General features: G+C 56.3%; 1 protein-coding gene across 2 annotated transcripts in view; it reads right to left on the bottom strand.

Annotated features, from left to right (window-relative positions):
• Positions 1 to 21049, bottom strand: part of CTIF (cap binding complex dependent translation initiation factor) — a 249813-nt gene that overhangs the window by 141433 nt on the left and 87331 nt on the right. For both annotated transcript variants that reach the window (XM_037034004.1, XM_037034011.1), the window contains exons 4-6: positions 20332 to 20405; positions 19071 to 19175; positions 15602 to 15677 (exon numbers count right to left, since the gene is read on the bottom strand). In XM_037034004.1, coding sequence (XP_036889899.1) covers positions 15602 to 15677; positions 19071 to 19175; positions 20332 to 20405 — 255 coding nt within the window. The remainder of the gene's footprint in view (positions 1 to 15601; positions 15678 to 19070; positions 19176 to 20331; positions 20406 to 21049) is intronic.

Genomic DNA, 21049 nt, shown 5'->3' with positions numbered 1-21049 from the left:
GATGTGGCAGAGAGTCTGTAAATATTTAAGTATAAAATGGACTGGTTCTGGTGAAGGGCACAGATGTGGATGGGAGAGCCCCCTTCACAAGAAATACAATGGCAAACATGATATGGTCTGTGCCCTGAAGGAATCCTGTGTCTTCAGAGGGCAGACAGAGGATTTCTGAGCATGCTGCAAGACTGAGGATAACTGCTGTCAGGAAGACAGAGGTCACTGGACTCGTGCTCCGTAATTTGGACTAAGCCCTGGCTAACCCCTTGCTTTTCTCCGATGCAAACACCTTACAGGGTGGAGAGGTGAGAGGGCCTCAGCGCTGGCTACCCGTCAGACACACCCAGGGAGCTGTAAAAACAACTTAGCTCCCATCTTCCAGAGATTCTGATTTGCCTGTGGTGGGGACCAGGCATTTTTTAAGAGCTCCCCAGCTGCTTCTAATGTGCAGCAAGGATTGTGGGGGAGACATTCCTTGTGCTGTGTCTCAGATTCCTCTGAAAGCGAGGAATCTCGCTGATTCCTCATTTCAGAGACCTTGAAATTGGGTCCACTCAGCTTTGCAGAGAGAGCTTCAATTTCATGGGACACCTAATGGGAGAACCGAGGAAAGATGTTCTTAGTCCCTAACTTTTGACTTTGACCTGCCCTGCAGTCTCAGGGTTATCTCCGCTTGTGGCAGGGAGTGGTGCCTCTGTCTCGTGTCTCCAATGACCCAGGTAGGCACCCCGGCCCACCTGCACGATTGGTTCATTTGGCTCTCTATTTTCCACCAATCGGGTTGCCTTGTCCAGTGCACGGACATCCCCCGCCCCGAACCTGAGCAGCCTGCCTGACCTGCATGGCCAGCCACTGGCGCTGCCACCCTTTGGGTGTCCTGGAAGGACCCTGCTGAGGGGCACGATGCGCTGCTTCCTCGACCACACCGCACACCAGCCTGAGCCAGGCTGCTGGAACGGTGCTCCTTTTCCGGCCGCCAGGAAAGGTCACATAAAGGAACACCTTCTCTTTTCTCACCAGGCAAATGTTCCTCATTTGACCTGGAGGCCACATTGTGAAGCAGAATAATGATCCAGGGGCCACTGAGCTGCCCTAGAGGTCACAGGTCAAGAAAAAGAACAAGCTGTTCTCAGCATTTTTAGCACACTGACAGAACACTGTGTGTGCGTGCGTGCGTGCATGCGTGTGCACCTGAGTGCTGGGGCAGGTGGGGTGTGGGCTCGGCCAGTGGAGCCCCTGCTGTCAGAATGTCTGCCCCTATGGCCAAGTTTGCTGGGCATCTCTGCCATGAGTTCCTAAAAATGCATTACAAAATGCATTGCACAATGCTCACATGTGTAACCAAACATCACTTACATTTCCAGGAGAAAATCCATGCACTCATAGGTGACCTCTGACCAGAGCAGGTGAATGAGGTCACACACTAGGGTCTCTGAAGAATCTGGGGAATGTGGCAGTGGCTTTTCTCCTCTGCAGATCACCACTGCACTCAGGCCTGGGGCCCTGCAGGGGGCGCTCTCCCTGGTGTGGGCCCTCTGACTCACACCAGCCCATAGGATTCAGCTCACCACCTCCCTACTGGGGAGGGATGTCTGCCTGGCCTCAAGTTCCCCAGTTGCAAGGTGGACGGAGCTGGCTAGAGGACCTCAAGATTCAGGACACACACTCTGTATCAGCCTATAGCATTACAGTCCCGTGACTCCCTCTTTTTGAAGAGATACAGTTGGGTATCTTGCCTTGCTGGCTGCTAGCTATTACTCTCCAAGGTGGCAGGGAGGTGGGGGCTGGGGGGAGGTTTTCTTTAGCTGGAAACGTTCTGAATTCAAAGTCTGGCTTTCTAGAAAATGCACTAGCGACCAAGGTGTTCAAATCAGACTTGTGTTTGTGAAACTTGCTTAAAACCAGGGGCAGCCTGCTGCCAACACACGGGCCTTCCACAGCTCTGGGAGGCAGTCTTCACCTCTGGCCATCGTGGTTTGAGTCATGTTGACAATTTCAGCCAGAAGCTGTCATGGGTCTTGAGGAAGGACACTGTTTTCCCCAATTTGCACGAAGTGGCCCGATTGGCCAGGGGCAAAGTTGGTCCAGGTAATGGAATACTTTCCAAAAAGCCTTCTTTAGGGGCGAAAAAAGGACTCTCGGGCATGGCCAACAGCTCAGCATTCAGAACTGAGATGAACAAGAGAATGTGAAGCAGCTGCTGCTGTGAGTGCGCAGATCACAGCGCAGAAAACCCTTCTCCGTGGCGTTTACATGGGCCCTGTCCACAGCCTCTTTCTGGGCAGCCCCGGTCACCTCTGCACAGGGCCGAGGCCCGGGCCTCAGCAAGCGCCTGGCTTGGGGCTGGGGAACAGCCGCTGTTAGTCACTCAGGGGGCCTTGCTGTTGTGGTCACATGGCAGGTGGCAGGGGTGTGGTGGGGGGGGCAGGGTACAGAGATGGAGGGGCTGTTCTGGTGAGATTTCCTTTTCTCTCTTCTTTTTCCCAATTTCCTGTCCACAGAATGTTTTATGCAGAGACACGTTAGTGCTGAAGCCTCCCCAGAGATGCCACCTGATGCTGATCCCTGGTGAAATTCTCGAAGTATGCAAAGACCCATTGCAGAATTCATCATAAACACAACTGCAGGATGTGGTAGGAGAGCAGTGACCCCAGGGCCCCGGATCTGCCGCCGGATGGGCTGCATGTGTCCTTGGGTGCAGCCCCTTCCCATGGGGGGTGGGAGTGGTGCTTGTTCCCCTGCAGACCACGATGAGTTCAGAGTACTTTCTTGGTGGGTTAGGATGCTGGCTCGGTGGTCTCTAAGACGGACACACTGCCTCACACTGGCCACACCTCACCCCTGCACCAGGCTGAGGCAGCCGAGTGTTCTCCGCAGTGGTCTAGGTGTCCTCAGCGTCTCCTATGCTTTGGCCCACCCTTCTCTGACCCTCTCTGCCCCCTCACTCCCACCCCAAGCACACCTCGCTTTATCCTGCACATCGGGCTTTAGGTGACAACTTGTCAAGGGACGAATCCTTGCCAGTGACATGCAGGAAACAGAGCCCTTCTAGGTAACAGGATCTGCCTGGAGTCTGTGCCCTCAGGGGCTCTGTGCTCCCGAGGAGGAGCCACCGGCAGAGCTGGGCACAGACCAGCCCTCCCCTTCAGGGCGCCACCCTGTAACACGAGGGGGAGATGCCAGCAGGAGTGCCCTGCCCAGCCTTCAGGGCACACTTGCTCGTTTCAACCTTTCCAGATCTTTGCAGGAACTCCCAAGTGGGGGAGGTTAGAGGCTCCAGAAGTTTCTCACAAAGGGTTTTCAGAAACCTCAGAGTGTGGGCTGCTGAAATGCAAATGGGCAAGAGGCAGGGGCCAGCTCTTCCTCCCTGGGAAGGCTTCCACAGCCAGGCTACCACCAGGGGTGGGTGGGGTCCCCTTTCTCAGTCATGCCCTGGGGAGAGATGCCCTCGGGAGAGAGATGCCTTCAGGGAGGGGCTCTGGCAGCTATGGGAGGGAGGCCAGAACTACCTGGTGGCCGGCAGGTTCTCGGGGCGACTGCGACAGGCTTTGTTGCCCCTGCCCTCTCTCTGCACACAGTTGGCTCACACACTTGCTGTGCCGTTTTAGCACCTATCCATGGGCCTGTGATTTACCGAGCTCCAGCCGTGTGCCCAGCCCTGCCCCAGGTGTGGCACTGGCCAATGGCCCTGCGCCCAGGACCCCGGAGACTTGGCTGGGGGAGAGTCCCACCAGGAAGGGTTAAGTGCAAAGCGTGGCTGCATTCTAAATGTCTGGGCAATAGGGCCTTGTCCTTGGGACATCTCCCTGGTGGCTGTTGGCTGCTGAGGAAGCAAGCCTCTCTGTAAGGTCTGAATCCAAGCAGATTTTCCTGGGCCCTGCAGGCAGCTGGATGTGTGCACGCGTCCCTGTGCCCTAGAGATCTTTGAACCACGGGAAAGGAAGGAGCCTCTTTATTGGCATTCGGGTCAATCCTGCTGCTTCCTGCACGTTCTAACCCCAGGGACAACATGCCTGGGGCCTCGGCCACTGGCCTGGACTCAGAAGACAGATCGTTTCATCCCTTGGCCCTCAGATACGAACAGACATCTGCTCTCACTGCAGCCTGCCACAAGCGCTCGGCATCTCCCACACACTCTCTCTTTTTACTTAAATCCAACCCCATTAGACTGCTGTCTCAACATGGTAGAATTGCCACATGCAGGTTTTCAATCCCCCCGCTCTCGTTAATGAAAAAAGTTATGGACCCACAGAGGCACACAGGGTAACTCAGCAGAGAGGATGCCAGTGAGCAATGTGCTAACTGCGCCTGCAACCGTGCGGGAGCCCAGAGCTCGCAGGTCCCTGGCAGCACAAAGGCAGGGTTCGGGGGCCGGGAGAAACTAGCAGAGACGGATGAAGGTCTGCATGTGGGACTCCCGCACCCAACACAGCCACACGATGATGCTTCAATCCTTGGCCCAGGGCAAAGGCTCAAGTTCAGTTTCTGGAGACGCGGAATAAAAGAAGCTCTGACCTGGAGACACAGGTGCTCAGAAAATGGGAGGAAAAGAAGGGTCAGAAACACAAGGGGATTCTGTACCATGAAGCACATCTAGCACCTGGGCCTGGGCTTTTAAAAAGCATCGTGAACAAGTACCCGGGTCCCCTGGGTACTGGTGGATCCCAGGGCCGGGCAGAGCAAGCACTGACTGCTGGTGCCAGCAAGTAAGGAAGGACCTGCAGAACAATGAGGGCGTTTGGAAATACACAGACACGACTCTGGAGGGGTTCCTATGCTCAAACGTGGGACAATTGGAGCATCAAAATAAGGAATAGTAGGGGATTAAAACTCTTAGAGTGAAATGAAAATCTACAGGCCAAGCCATAACAGATAAAAAAAATTGGTAAATAAACGAGGGAAAAGGAAAGATCTTTCTCACAGTAGAAAGCCAACTACAAAAATGTACATGGAACGAGAAGGGTCACCATTGGCCAACCAGCGGGATGACGTTCTAGGCAAGAATCACCAATGAATGCTAAAACCAGCAGGTCAGCCTATTACCAGAAACAGAGTATTTACATAGTCGCAAAAATCTCCCTGCAAGATACTTCCACGTGACGAAGGGCACCGGAGCAGCTCTAGAGTGGGGGTCAGTGTCGGGGCCTCCTCCTGCCCAGGTGGGTCAGTGTCAGGGCCCCGCCAGCCCTGTGCGCTTCCTGAGTCACGTGCTGGAGATGCCGTGCCTCTTCCACGGCATCCTTGTCCCAGGTGCCTAAGTTTCATGGCGAGGAGATAGCATGCGAACCCAAACTGAGGGACATGCTACAAAATAACTCGCCTGTATATATTCTTTTTTTTTAAAGATTTTATTTATTTATCTTAGAGGGGAAGGGGAGGAGAGAGAGAGAGAGACAGAGAAATATCAATATATGGTTGCCTCTCATTCGTCCCCTGCCGGGAACTGGCCTGCAACCCAGGCATGTGCCCTGACTGGGAATCGAACCGCGATGGTGTGGTTCGCAGACCCACGCTCAATCCAGTGAGCTACACCAGCCAGGGCTCACCTGTATATATTCTTTAAAAATTGCCAAGGTCTTGAAAGCCCAAGGGGACTAAAGGGATGTGATAACCGAAAGCAAAGTGTGCACTTACATTGGGTTCTAAACCAGAACAAAAAATGGCGTCGGCTCTGAAGGCCATCTGTGGGACAATAGGCAAAAGGTAAATAAATAAGGTCTACTGATTAGGAACCAGCACTCTATCAGTGTTAATTTCCTGATTTTGATGACGCAGCTGGTTATGCAGGAGGACGTCCTTGCTATGGGAAACACACGGAGCCATTCAGCGTTCGCGTGGCACCTTGACTACTGAGAAAAGAGGAGACTCCGCAGAGGGGACGGGACGCCCAGCGAGCGCCGGGCACGCGCGCACCCGGGGGACCTGGGCGAGGAACGCACAGGGGTTCTTGGTGTGAGGTTTGCGGCTTCTCTGGGCGTCCCCTTTGGTCACAATAAAAAGAAACGTAGGAGTCAGTAATGAAGTGGTAATCTGACGAAAAATTTAACTGAACTTTCACATGATTCTACTGAGAAGATAGGGAAACAGGAGAACAAAATTCCTATTGACCACAACAGGAAGTCAGTAGACAGCATTGAAAATCAGCACAGTGTAAAAGGAACAGTTTAAAAGCAGAATGTGTCAGAAATTAGGAACATTAGACATCATATACATGACACATACATGAAACGTGGTGGCGCACCAGAAAAAAGCCCACGAGAGCGTCCATCTGCTCTGAACATCAGGGCAATGGGCTGCTACGTTCTGTTACAGGCCTTTAGGACTTAATTTGTAGCATTTTAAACTATTATTTAATTACTCAATATCATTTAGCTTGGGGTATTTCGAAAGCATTACTTCATGTGTATAAACCCCAGGCAGGTGCTGCTTTGGGGAACACTGGGCAGGTAGGTGCACCAACCTCTGGGAGGTGTCCGTAGAGGTGGAAGCCGCCCAGCACACCTTTCCCGAATCCCCCCGACACCCCGACACTGCACCAGCCAGTCTGAGTAGACTGTGCCTTAGAGCTGCAGAAGGTACGAGGTGGCCGTGGCTACTGGGGCCATTTGCTCTGACACATTCACTCGGGAGATGAGGACACGGAGCCGTGGAGGTCGGGGCTGAAACCCCAGTCCAGCCAGAGCGCCTGCTCAACAGGGAGGTGACAGACAGCCCTTGGCCTGTGGCACAGTGGCATCCCGGAGAGCGCCTGGGTGCCGGGGCCCAGACCCTCAGCGCGGCAGCCCGCAGGCACCCCGTGTCGCCCCAGCACAGCACGAGGCCGCCATCCACTTTCCCTGCGTCCCTGCCAGGCAGGCGGACCAGGAGGCCCAGACAAGACATGCCCCAAGACACAAGCCACAGAGCCCTGACTTAGATTTCCCATCAGTCTTGAGAGAACTCCTCCCAGTGTTTAAGCTCTGGGATGAGAGAAGCTTGGGGAGGTGGAGGATGAAGACGGGAGCAGCTGGCGCCGAGAGGGGACGGGGAGGCTGACCAGCTCGCCAGACCCCCCAGGTCTGGGTGCCGGAAGGGAAAGTGAGGGTCTTTTCAGAACACAAGCATAGGTATGACGCTTCGAAAATCGAACTAGCTGTTTCCTTGAGAAGCACCTCCAAGAGTAGGGATGGGTACAGGGTTGGGTGGCAGAGCCTCTGTTCCTGTTTCACTACGGGAAGGCGAGGCTTGGAGGCAGGACATGAGCCCCTGGGGCAGCACGCTGTCCTCTGCCACCTCGTGCAGAAAGCCAGAGCGCGGAGCCTCAGCGGACCAGCTGGGACTGGTTTCCGGGCAGGAGAGCAGCGTCGGGCCTTCCCACAGTCTGCTTCGCTAGGCCTGCAACTGCATTGCTGTCACCATTTATAGTCTGTTCGTGTTACCTCCTGTTCATTCCTTCTGTAGGCACAAGTGGTGCTTGCCATTTCACCCCCTGGCCAGCTTCCTCCTGCCACCACCTGTGTGTCAGGATGGCTACCTGCCGCCAGCAGAGGCTCGGGGCTCAGGGACAACCTCCACCAGCGCCAGCCGACTCCCAGCACCAGGGCGGTAAGTTTGCACGCAGAGGGGTGTGGTCCCAAGGAAAGAGCCAGAGTGATGGGCCCAGGGCTGTCCATCCATGTGTGAACGAAGGCTGCCCACACCTCGGCCCAGGGGGTGGCTGTGACCACCTGCACATGTGCAGCGTCACTGGCGGCTGTCCCGAGGAGCCCACCTTTGAAGGGCAGGAGAGTAATGAGCTTCCCAGGAACCCTGAGCAGGGGCTCACCCAGGGCTGCCAGGGCCAAGGGGCCGGCTGGGGCAGGGCCAGCGACAGGAACGGACGCCGGAGTCTGGGGGACCGTGTGCTACTCAGCCCTTCACATCCTCGGCTGTCCAATAGCACCAGATTCTTTGTCCTTCACTTGAGAAAAACGATTGCCAAGAAAAGAACCAACCAAAAAGCCTGGCAGCAAATAAAAGGGAATAAGTGATGTTAATTACTCCAGACAGACAACGAACTGTATTATAACCATTAAGTTTGCTCAGAGACTAGGCATTGTCACCTGCACTAGAAGAAATGACGACGCTGTGCCCCACCAGGTGTCAGCAGATGCTGCAAAGGCAACCACGTCGGCACACAGATGTATCCAATGGGTGCGCTGAGCACCTTAAACTTATACAATGCTGTTTGTTAAATATGTCTCAACAACGACAAGAAAATACAGGGAAAGAAAAAGTGAGAGGAATAAAAGAAAAGGTTAGGAGCCAGCTGCCCGAAAGCAGGTCCCAAGGCCTCAGTTCTTAAACCCCGAGCGGCCACAGGCTTGTTTCGAACGCAGCTCTCGGCTCCCCCGGCTCTTCCTGACGCAGCAGGCGGGAAGGCCCCGAGAACTTGAATTTCTAACCAGTCCCTGGGAGATACGGATGCCGCAGGTCTGAGGACCCCACTGTGAGGGCCACAGTGTTAAGGGTCGCAAAGGTGAAGATGTTTTCCCCTCTAAGGATTGGGAGTGTGTGTCGTGCAGACAGGAGTGTACGTGAGGAGGGCACTGATGTGCAGCTCAGTGCAGGGCAGCTCAGATGATTCAACAAAAAAGTGGGTTAATGGGGAGGGCTGCATGGAGGAGGTGACCTTCAGGCAGTCTTGGAAGAACAGGTGTGTGGCTGGCAGGCAAATGAAGTGGGACCGGAGCTGCTGGATCAAGGGGCTGTTAATTACTCACGAGGCTGGAGCCCACGCTGGGGAGTCCCAGGAGAGAGGCCTGGCACCAGTGGAAAAGGAGAAGTCTGGGATGTCCCATGGGCCTCAAAAACTATTAATAAAAAAGTTTTAAAACCTTTACCTTTCTGGGTCTCAGTTTCCTTGTTTATGTAATGGGGTGATGGGCAGAAGGCCTGAGGAAGCCTTTTCCAGCCCTGGCACACTATATGATTTTTTTTTGGGGGGGGGCAGGGGAGGGAGTCCTGTCATCCAGCCAGTGGCCTCACCATGCTGGCCATCCCTTGCAAAACGGAGGGACCCTGTGGCTACTCATATGCACTGGGTCTGTCCATCCAGCTGCTGCCTCCAGAACCCTGGCCCAGCCTGGGAAGTCAAGGCAGACCCGAGGTGTCACACACGTTGCTGGCCTCTCACGGGCCCATCCCCCATCCCTCCTGGCTGTGCAGAGCCCAGCAGCCTGGGATTGTGCAGAGGCTCACAATGGAAGGAAGAGGGTGTAGGAGGGAGGTCCCCGGGCTGACCCTGGTATTGTTCTTGGGCCAGAAGAAAGCTTCCTCCAGCCTGGCCACTGCAGAGCCAGAAACAACGGTGTCCAGCCAGTGAGAGTCGGCGCGCCTGGCGCGGCCTGGGAGCCGGGGCCCATTCACAAACGCCTGCTGCAGAGCACGTAGCCCTGTCCGTCCCCCGCCCCCTCTGCGGCGGCTGGCTGCTCCCGGTGAGAGAAGCCGGGGGTAAACGAAAATAACCGGCTTCTCCGCCCCCAACCTCGCTGCCGCCAGGAAGGAGAGCACGACCAGAAATGGCATGCTGGCTAATAAAGGAATAATGGATGCTTCACACCCCCAGTGACACCTTCCTCTTCCCCCCGCTCGGCTGCTCCTTCCACTGAGTGGGGACAAAGCAGGAAAGGTGCCGGACCAGGATGCAGCCTTGTTTAACTAGGCCCGGCCCACGTTAGCCAGGGCCGCTGTTCAACCAGCCCCGCGGACTTCTCCAGACACGAGTGGGGGGCTCCAGTCTCTCCTGGCAGGGGCTGCCGACTCACGGGGGGGGGGGGGGGGCGGCGAGTGCATGCAGTGGGCAGCCCTGCATCTGACATCTGTAGACAAGGTCCCGTAGGCCGGTCCAGGGCCAGGAGGGCAGCTCCTCTCGTCCGTGAGGTGACCTTTGCCCATCCAAGGCCAAGATGGATGCAGACTTTGGTCTGGCCTCACCTGTGCCTGTTACCCCCCTTACCCCGAGTGTCCTGTCCTGTCCTATCCTGTCTGAATGAGTCTGCTCTCTGGCACAGAGCAAAGGATTCTGGGTATGGTCTGGCCCAAAGCAAAGCACAGAACAGATAACCTCTCCATGGCAAGTCATGTATTTAAGGGACACTGGCCTGTCCCTAACACAGAAATAGAACTTCTTCCCCTGGCCACTGTGGGAAGATGTGGACACCCTAGGAATTCCCTAGGGGTCCCAGCAGCAGCAGCAGGGCAGAGGGCCTGAATGGGTCCTACCCCTCAGCTGCCTAAATCTTTTCTCAGCTCAAAAACGTCTGGTTGGGTTCCTGTTTGGTCAACCCTCCTCTCTGTTTATAGAAGTGTTCCCTCAGGACCCCTGGGCCCCCATTCTCTACAGCCTCCTTTTCTTCCCAATCACACTGCTTGCTCAGTGCTGCTGCCCTCTGGGCCGTGCCTTCTCTGTTCTCACTACAGACCCACCCCTGGCCACCCCCCAGGGCCGGGTTCCAGGTCTGGCCCCTCCAGGAGGCACAGCCATAAGAGAGGCAGGAAACAAGCGGAGAACCTCAAAACTGGCCTGGGATCAAGTCCCCAAAATGTCCACCCTATATCTCCGAGGACTGAGTGGTCTGCTTCGTCCAGGACGGCTTCACGGAGGAGGTAAAGTCTGAACTGGGCCAGGAAAGCAGGGGAGGATCTGGGCGAGGGAGAGGTAAGGATACCCAGGTGTGAGGGGAGGCGGGCCTGCCTCCTCTCAGCCTCAGGTCTTCAGATCTCCGTCTCAGACGACCCTGCACCCCTCTGCCACCCCAGGGAAGGGCGTGTCCCCTGTGTGGGCAGCTCAGGAGCTCCGCGCTTGCTAGCAGGTGCCACCAGACCACACCACATCGGGACGGTGGTTTGGGTTTACAGACAGCTGTCACTATGGGCCCTGGTTTACATGTTGACCCTCAGCACGGCCCTGTGATGTAAGTCAAACTGGTGTACAGCCCCGTTTAAGAAATGGAAGCTCAAAGAGACCGATTAGAAGGAACCGCACCACGTTTGAGGAACCCTGGGGCTCTCCAATGACGTCAGTGAATGAACTCCAAGACTTCTGCCACCTGTTCTAACCCCCAGGGCATTTTTCTGTTTGCATTCCAGATCAGCATTTAGCAAACGTTTTCTGTAAAGGGCCAGAGGGCAAGTATTTCAGGCACTGCGGAGGCAGGGTCCACATCACAATTACCTGGTGCTGCCTGGGAGCACCAATCCGGCCACAGACAGACAGACAGCAAGCAGGGGGACGGATGGGCGCGGCTGCATGCCGCCGACACTGTACCTGTGGGAACAGGCTGCGGGGCTGGACTTGGTTTGTGGGCCACAGTTGGCCAACCCCTGTGTAAGACCCAAGCCGTGTTCTGGGTGACTGAACCAGTCCCAGAAGAAAGGAGGGTGTTCTGCGGACTTAGAGCCAGAACTTGCTCCCTGCTGTCCCCATTCCCTGCAAGCTGCCTGTCACCATCCGCCCCCCCACCTCCGTCCCCCAGGCCCTGTGACAACCCAGTTGTCACGGCCTGTTGCCTAGGGACTTTCCTACTTGTCACCAACAAAGCCTTCACACCCCCCGCAATAATAATAATAATGTCTTGTAAAAAGATTCGTAAATGACAAAAACACAGATGGGCTAGCTTCACAGGGCACGTGGCCTATTCCCAGTGGGCCTCCTACCTGGAGGCCTCAGACAGGAAGCAGGGCTGGAGAGCCGGTCCCCTTTGTGTGTGGGGGTCTATTTTTGTCCCTCAGGCGGAAGCCCGAGGGGTGGGGCACTGAGAGGCAGAGGGGCTCTCCCAGGTAAGCACGCCTCCTTCACGTTGAGGCAGCGTCTTGGGTCACAGGGATGAGAAAGAAGCCAATGGAAACCTTTCTAATTAAGAAAAAAAAGAGAAGGAAAACCCACTTCTCTTCCTCTTTCAAGGGTGTCAGGAGGTGTCTCTCCCTCTCAGTCTCTCTCTCCTCTTTTTCCATTTTTAGCGCCTTCGAAAGAAAAAAAAAATCCACATTCTTGTTCCTGCTTATGAAGGAAATGACATTCACCCCTCGCTCGCTGTACGTGACCAGCCGCCTAGAATGAGAACACAGTTTCCCAGTGCTTCTTCCTCCTTGTCCCCCCTCCAACAAAGACGCCGGAGCGCGGCTACCTGAATGCCAATCCCTGCACCCCTGTTGATAAGCCCCGGGGTTTGGAACATGGTATTTGCTCTCAGTTCCCTCATTGGCAGAAACGACGCTGGCAGTGGTCGCTGCATTTCACAGGGCGGTGATGTGAATTCAGAGAGGATGTGCGGACAACGAAGCCCAGACGGTGCTGGAGTCATCGGGACCCCTGAGGAGGAGGCACAGGCTCTGGACCGGGGTGCTCCTTCTGAGACAGTCGGTCAGGGCTCATTCCGTCACCCGAAATTTAGTGGGCCCTGTACGTGCCCCTGTGGAGCTTGCCTTCATTTTAGCAGGACACAGACCCCCAAATAAATAAAGCACACGCGTGACTCTAAAGTGAGGTGGTGGAGGGTGTTCCAAAGGCCTTCTGGAGAAGGTGACATTGGACCAGTGCCAACAGCCTCTTGTAAAGAGCGACCAGGAGCAGCAGGGACAGTGCTCGGAGACAAGGCCAGAAGAGAAGGCCGGCGCCGTCCCTGGAGCACAGGCGTGTGCAGGTGATTACTGGTGCCCTACAGTACTTGTTGGGTGCACCAAGGGGACCTCAGAGAATTCCCTGTCCGGCCCACTGGAGAGGCAGTGGGCCCTGCATTTTAACTCAGTCCGTCACGGCTAACACAGTGCCTGGTCCACAGGTAGCTGCTCAGTCAGTGCTGGTGGACCCAGTGAATGGAGTCAGACTGTACCTTCAGTGGCACCAAGCAGTGACATGAAGCAGTACTTTGGGGGAAGGCAGAGGGCCCAGGAGAGAGAGGTGGAGCTTGGTTTTCATATGACTTTGTTCTTTGGCTTCTTGGGATATGTTAATAATCCTTATGCCTGGGAGTTAGCATATCCTGGAAGTTTCCAGAAGATTTGGCAACAGAGCTGGCATAGCTCTAGGGAACAGTAAAGTCACTCCTTCCCGTCTGGAGGGCTGGGAACTGGGCTGCACACAGCAGCTTCCATCCAGTGTGGAGTGGCCCCTTGCCACTAAACTGATTTCCAAACCGCAACGGCGCCACCTGCTGGAGAATTAGGGCTGCTTCCGCATCTGCCACCATTTTTATACCGCCAAGCACTCTCCACTGTGTTGCGAAGAAGCCTGGTCATCCCTGGCCCGAGGTGCTTTTCATTATGAAAGCTCATTTGTCCCTCAGATTCCTCGGGCATGTGTCTGCGTGGGCATGCATGCGTGTGGGGGGTGGTTCTTATCCTGTGGTTATTTGGGGCTGAGCAGGGCAACGAGGTGCTTAACCCGTTTCACCGCCTCCTCCATTAACTAGTCACCTGTCCTCTCTCTGGGTCCTGTGTGAAGAGAGTGCCTTGCACACACTCTCATGAGGTCAGAAATGCCACTTCACCTCCCCTGAGTCTTCTGGGCCCCTCTTCAGGGCATGCCTTGGGCACCATATCGAGCCCAGAAGCCCCACCCGAGACTCAGGTGTGTTCCTGCTTGGTGTGTGGGCCATGTGGGCCTCCCTACGGGGCACTTGCACATCGGGTCTGGCTAACTGGGATCAGTCACCAGAGGTCAGCACCATGCCCCTGACCAGGTCAGAGTGGGCTCAGAGTTCACTGCAGGCAGACACAGAGTTTAGTCTCAAAATTTCCTAACAGGAAGGCAAAAAGGGGAAATAGGTTGGATTATGCAGTTCCTATAGTCAGACCAAAAAAAAAATGAACCCCCCAAACAGAAGACATAATGTTTGTCTGGCAGAGAATTCAAAGAAAAATGATTAAAATATGTCCTTTCAGAAAGTTTGGGCAAGACACAGAGTAATTCCACAACATATTTCAACTGGAGTTTTGTAGAAGACACAGAGGCCCCGGGGGGGCGTGGAGGAGGGAGGCACAGCCCCAAAGCCTCAGGGCCCCCCTGCACTCTGTTAGCCCACGGAGCAGCCTCAAGTCGCCAGAAACTGTTGCCTTCACATTGAACTTGTTCGAGCATAAACTGGCTGGGATTACGGAGCTCCATCTGCCCGCTGTGCACGGGCTGCCAGGGCCCTCCTTCCATAGGCAGAAACCAACACTCCATGACCCCCAAGTCCCACGCTGCCATGGGGAACACCACCAGCACCCCTCACTCGGTGGGCAAGCACCCTTCTCGTCTGTGAAGCTTAAAAGGTGTTCCCAGGGGTCTCAGGAGTATGTGGGGGGTACTCCCGGGAGGAATGTCAGGCCTTTTGGCCAAACAGGTGCTTCCCCACATCTTTGTGTGGTTGCCTCTTTTACTGCCTCATCCTCTTCCTTGTTTTGGAGAGGAAGGGCCTAAGTGTTGGCTTGGGCCATTTTGGGGACAATTTACTTGTTGAGCACCAAGGCTGCTGGAGACAAGGGACTTCCTACTGCAAACACCAGACTGTGGAGCCTCCAGAGTGGTGTGCTGGTGCCCTCTAGTGGGAGAAGACTACAGTGCAGCTGACTGTCCGCAGGGCCTCTGCACCAGGTGCACCTGACCCTGCCGCCACACTGCGGGCAGGATTACAAATGATCAGGGCTGGAGTGTCCTCATCACTGCCAACACAGTGAGCCAGCCAGCCCCCTCCCATCACCCACACTGTTCACAACAGGAATGCCGAAAATGCATCACCCCTAAACCCCATTCTAAGCCCAGTTGTGTGGGTTTTAGCTTCTGCCATGCTGCACGGTGTCACAGCCTGGAACCGTGACCAATGTCTGCCCCAAAACCATGTCACCATGCTCAAAACCTCCAGCTTCCCAACCCAGATCAGGGCTCTTGGGGAGCAGTGCTAGCTAGCCTCGGCTTACCTGAAGCTGCTGATGGTGTGCGGATGCCCAAATCTGGTTGCTGGTTCTCACCTAGCCTTGCTCACCTGGTCTTCAGCTACCATTATGAGGAAGCAGACCTTGGGGGCAGTCACCCTCAACAGCATCAGCTCTAAATGCTTTCATGGGCAAAGAACCTTGCTGGGAAAACGCGGGTACCTACTGTCTGCCCTGCTGCCCCAGGTCCTTGGCAGCTCCAGAGGCCTGAGCCCCAGCAGCCCCCTTGATGGGGGCCCCTGAGAGATAGCACTGCATGCCCCCCCCCCCAGATGCATTGCATGTTGTGGAAATACGACCAGAGGGGATCACCAGGATAGAAGGTCCTTGGCTCTGGCTGGAGAAGAGGATGAACAAGCACCCGCGTGTCAGCACCAGAGCTCGGACCGGGGCACTCCCACTGGGGACCGTTCACTGCAACATGTGCCCCACGTGTGACTCCTGGAGATCTACTACAGGCATCGAGTCTGGGGCCACTGGGGCCCTCTGCACACACATCACGGTGGGACACTCTGGACCAGGAGGCGGCCACTCCTGCCCACATACCAGGGTGGCACGTCTGGTTATGCCTCGTCGGGACTAGGGGCCAGCAGGAGTGTTTAAGCCCTGCCCAGGCTCAGACCTGGGGCCAGGTGGGGAGGGGTGCGTGTGGGGACTCTGCCCCTGGGCCTACCTGCCAGGCTGGGAGGACCTTCTCGATGTCATTCAGGTTGATCCCGTCCCCATCTTCCAGCTTTCCTTTTCCACTCCTGGGTCAGAAAAGACAGAAAGAGGCTGAAAGGGTGGCACACCATGGGTCCTGTCCCAGCTCAGCCCAGAAAGGCAGGGACGGTCAGGTGACATCGGTCCTACCCGAGGTAGGCCCGCAGAGTCAGCCTGTCCCACTGGGAAAAAAGGACACGAGACTCTGGAGCTGCTGTCCCCCACCCGCCACTGGCAGCACCAGCCATTGTCGGGGACAAAGGGCTCCTGCAGATGGGAACGCTGTGACCCACTGGAGGGTGGCAGCAGGGAAGTGCCAGTTTCCCTGGATCTTTCAGGCAAAGCCCCAGGCTCTTTGCTGATTCCCCCAAACCTGCCACAGCTCTGCGAGGCCCCTTTCACGGAAGAGAAAATGAATGTAGAGGACCAAGCAACTCTCAGGGTCTCACAGGACCCTTGGGGGGCTTCCTTCTGCCTTGGGCCAGTCCAGCAACACTTTGTCTTCAGCCCTCCATGGGCAGGTGGCCTCCAGGCCAGAGACACAGCCCTGAGTCACTGCCAAGGTCCATGTCTCCTTCGTATTTAAGGTGCCACTGAAACGACTTCAGCACCAGACTAGTGGGGCCGGAATCCCAGCTGCATCCCTTAGCTGGGTGACTCTGCGGGAGGTACTTAACTTCTCTGTACCCATTTCCTCATTTGGAAAACCGGGGTAATTAATAGTGCCGGACGGGATCAGGCGAAAGGAGGATTAAATTAATGTATCGAAGTGCTTAGAACCTTTCCGAGCACACACATACACATTTGATATACCATTTTATACCATTTTTAACAGTAAGCATATGATCATGGCAGACATAGGTGATAGAAAAATAACACAATAAGATAAATACATGGCTTTTATCAGGCCTGCCCCAACTTCCACTACTATCACTGCCGTTACTGTTACCAGGGAGGAGCCGCAGTGCAGTGATTGGTCAGGAGCGCGGGTTCTCATTTTTACCGGGAGTAGTTTCCGCATCCGTCAGGTGAAGAGAGTAGTCACAGCCCCTGCCTCCCTAGGTTGCGGTGGGTTTTCATTGATACGAGGCAAGCACTTAGAAGGGTATTGGCCCAGGACCTTGTGCACAATATCAGTTACTACTGTTGTTACTACTGTTGTTATGTTGTTACTACTGTTGTTACGTTGTTACTACTGACTCGGGAACGGCAGGGGTTCCCCAGCAGCTTGGTGGCAGTGTTTTTTAGCTGCCGAGTTAAAGCTACTTTCAAACTTCAGGGTAATTAGTTTATTTTTCCATGTGCGCCACCTGTCTCTTGTGTTTTGGGCCCTGGCAACCTCCCCTGGAGTCACGGAAAAAACACATCCAACTGGTTCCTGCGCCCAGGCAGCTCACAGCCTCAGAAACAAGTCCTCTCTCATCTGACAGGGCAGTATGCCTGAGCACCAGTAGGGGGCAGCACGAGAAAAGAGTTCTGAAAGTCTCATGGACAGAGCAGACCTGGAACCCCAGGAAGAGAGACCGGGTGGCTGCAAAAATGAGCAAAGGCCTGGGTGCAGGGGATGTGCCCTACGCCCGTACTTCCCATGTGCTTTTGTGTGGGCTCCGGCTGGGGTAAGCCCCCGCGTCAACACTCTGTAGGCAGGGCCCTCGGCATCACAGTGGTGTCGGGTCGGGGGTAAGAGAGGGCACGACAGGAGCCCAGGAGAGCGGTGTCCAGAACAGTCTGGGCAAGGGGGTGGTTGTGGGGGATGGGTCATGAGCTGGCAGAGAAGAGAGCTGGGGACAAGGCCCCAGGCAGAGGGCAGCAGGGAGGGCAAAGGCCTGGAGTTGAGTGCGAGCAGGATGCCAGCAGGGACGTCAGCGTTTGTGGCTGGAGTGGGGAGAGGGTGGAGTGCCAGGGGTGGGTTTAAAGGGGCAAGATGGCCCTGGAGGGCCAGGGCTGGATGGCCAGCTCGGGGTCTGGCAGGTGGAGCTGGGGTGGGAGGGGTGTACGAAGGGAAAAGAGGAGAGTCTTGCCTGCTCCACCTCCATCCCGGCCTGGTGATGTGCTGGGCTGCAGATGAGGTGAAGAGAGGTCTGGAAACACCCAACCACCTTCTCACTGACAAATCTGCCTGGAGGAGACAGGCTGGCCTGTGACGTCTGTGACTGCTTGTAGTCATCTGTCTCGTTGTGCCATGGCAGCGAGGAAGGAGAGACCTGGGGACTCTAGGTGGACTAGAATGGCTGACACTGTCCCCCCTAAGTCACGTGTGTGTACGACACACCCCTGGCTCCAACTGGCATGGCCTCTCATTTGCACCTCAGCAGCCCCAAGGGTCGGCAGTGGGTGGTGTGCAGGGAGGGCTGTGTCCTGCTGGGCCCTGGACCCTCCCTCTCCGGGGCTCACAGCCCCTTGGAGGACTGCAGGCTTAGAGGGCAGAAGGGTGATGGAGACAAGCTGAGTCACTGCTGCCAGCAGAGTTTCCAAGGCAACAGCTTTTTTCTAGTGTCTGTCCCTCCCTGGATACACGGCGGGAAGCCTTGGCAACAGAGTGGTACCCTGCCTGCTGCCGCGCTGGGCGCCCCTCTGTGGGGTCTGTCCCCACGCAGCAGGGCTCTGAAGGTGACACAGTTCCTGGCCCAGCCACAAGGTGGCCACAGGATGCTGCACCTGGACTCCCCTGGAACCAGGATGAGACAGAATTTGGCCAGAACCAGGGGCCCGTGGGGGACCCCAGCTGACTGTCAGCAAATCCTATAGGCTCCCATGAGTAGGTGAGCCTGGCCTGCAGCTGGTCAGAGGGTGTGGCTGGCTCCTTGGGCTCTAGAGGGGACCGGGGTCCTTAGAACCAGGGGACTCTCTCCTGGCCAGTAGCCAGTGATTTGATCAATCACGACTATGTAATGAAACCCCCATAAAACCCCAAGAGGACAGGATTCTTTAAAAGGGGGAGGCAGCACCAATGCACGAAATGGCCAGAGGGTGAGACAACCCGGTGTAAAATCAGCCAGTACTCCTGTGTTCCTCCGAGAGGGGCCCAGGGACAGAAGCATCAGCGTCCCCAGGACTCTGTCAGAAATGCACATAATCGGGCCCCCCCTCCTGAGTTGTAGACCCTGGGGGTAGACCGGGGATCTGTGTTTTAAGAAGCCCCAGGGTGGTTCTGATCAAGTGTGGGACCCCCTGCACCAGGATATTGATTAGGGTCAGGAGGGGGTGCAGGCAGCGTGGCTGGAGGGGCCTGGGCAGTGGAGGGTGGAGGGATTCAGGACGGAGGCTAGGGAGCCTGCAGGTTGAGGCAATGAGTCACCTGTGTGTCCCTAGTGCAGCAGGAACCCCTTCCCGTCCAGGAACAGGCCCCCTCTCAGCTCTGGTACAGCCGCAGCTGTTCTTCACCCCACCCTACCCCTATGTAAAAGCTCCCCGCCCCTCCAGGGCCAGATGCCCCTTACCCTTCACGGTCAATGTGTGGCAGGTGCTGCTTGGGTGTGTGCCGGAGCTTCCGGTGGAACTGGGAGAAGTCCAGCTTTTCAGGCTGCAGGTCCCAGGTGGCACCACTAGAGGGCGAGAAAGGGCAAGAAATGAGAGGCAAGCCCGGTTACTGATGGGGCCCAGCCACCTCAGGCTCCTGTGGGCAGGAAGCAGGGGGCAGGGTCAGCAGGGGTCCCTCACTCAGAGTGCAGCCTGAGTGTCAGCTATGGGGACTGCCTAGGAGCCCTCACCTTTCCTTGACCCAGCTGTAGGGTAACACGGGCTTATAAAACCCAAGTGTAAGCCGGATGCCTATGATATAGCATCCTCCCACCCCACCCCCAAACACTGAGCATGTTTCACACGTACGTTAGAGAAAGCCTGGGGAGAGAAAGGAGGCCAGAAACTTGTCACTAGAGCCTCTAAATGGTGACAAGGCAGCTCTGAGGTCCAAGAGGGAGGTGAGCTCAGGAGGGAGGGAGAAGCCGGGGGCGCCAGGTCTCAAACAGTCCGACCCACGGTGCTGGGCAAGCCTGACCTTGAGCCTGGGTGTGTCTGAAGCACTGAGAGTGGAGCAAAACGGCCCCACCAGCGGCCCCACCAGCCACCTGAGGCCATCGCTCCCAGGGGGGTGGACACCATGGCAGGCGGCAGGAGCCCATTAGCAATCCCTTCAGGAACACTGCCCCCTTACCCACCCCGAGGAACCCTGGCCAATGCCTGTTCTTCCAACCTTATCCATCAGGAAGCTTCTGGAGTCTGAGCCATGGACACGCCTCATCCCTGCAGACCTCCCTGAAGCCAGCCGACCCCCACCAGCTATGACTCAGGTGGCAGGGGTGGGTTGGAAGCCACAGCCCTCTGTCCCTGAGCTTACCCAGGCTGCCTGAGGGGCCCGAGCCAGTCGTCTTTGCTCCTGGTTCCCCCTTCTGCTTCCTCTCCTTCTCCAGATGTTGGATGGGCAGCTTCTGTCTCCACCCTCCCCTCTCCGCCATCTCTTTCTTTTTCCCTTAGATACGCTCCCCTACTTTTCCTCCCTTCCATCTCCTTCTCTCCTCTCTGACCTCCTTCCTCTTCAGCCTCACCCTTTAATCTGTCCTACACCCCTCTGGCTTCTCTCCACTTCCTGATCAGTGAACTCTCAACCATTACTCAGCCCCCAAAGACCCCCCACAGGCATCAGGATGAGGAAGCTGGGGCCCTAGCCAGGGCCACACACCACACAGAAGAGGTGGAGCTTACCTGAAGGAATCAAAGGTGTTGGCAGCCCAGATGTCTGTCCCCAGCATGTCCAGAGAGTTATCTTTGTTGCCGTTCTAGAAGAGACAGGGAGAAAGGGGTGGCATTATTGGCTTGGCCAGGATGCTGAGCACAGATGGCCCTCTCCAAGGCCCAATCCCAGAGAGGGGTGCAGAGGCCCTCCCTGCCCACCCCGGTTGGTCATCCTGGGCAGGGAGGACCCTTCAGTGCACCCCTAGTCCCCCCGCAGGCCTGGGCCCTCACTTTGATGGTGTCTGACAGAGCTGTGCCGTCAGATACAGAAGCAGCGTGGGTCTCTGCTGCCCCGGCCCATGCTGTCTCCTCGAAGCCCCCACATGGACCAGCTGCCAATGCCAGCCTGACGGCCATGGCCTCCGCCCAGGTCAGGGATCTGCAGATCCGGGCACACTGGCGGGTCCATGTAGGGGGGCGGGTGACATCCCCACTCCCTGACATCAGGCGCACAGAGAAGCCCCCACTGGCCGAGGCTATGGCAGCCACTGAATTGCCCCAAGTCCACGGCTCCAGCCTTCGCCCTCGGATATTTCCCGCATGAGCTGGCCCCCAGACAGAGATGCTTTTCCCTGGATCCAGCTCCCACGATCGAGCTTCTCCGGCCTCCTGGCCTGCACTGGTGATGTCGCCTGTCCCTGGGGAGCCCCACAGGCTGCTCTCCACCCCCTGGGTCTTCGAAGGCAGA

Source organism: Sturnira hondurensis, unplaced genomic scaffold (genome assembly GCF_014824575.4).
Source record: "Sturnira hondurensis isolate 20B ecotype Veracruz unplaced genomic scaffold, ASM1482457v3 Scaffold0001872, whole genome shotgun sequence".
Lineage (NCBI taxonomy): Eukaryota > Metazoa > Chordata > Mammalia > Chiroptera > Phyllostomidae > Sturnira > Sturnira hondurensis.
This window is presented reverse-complemented; position numbering and strand designations above follow the sequence as displayed.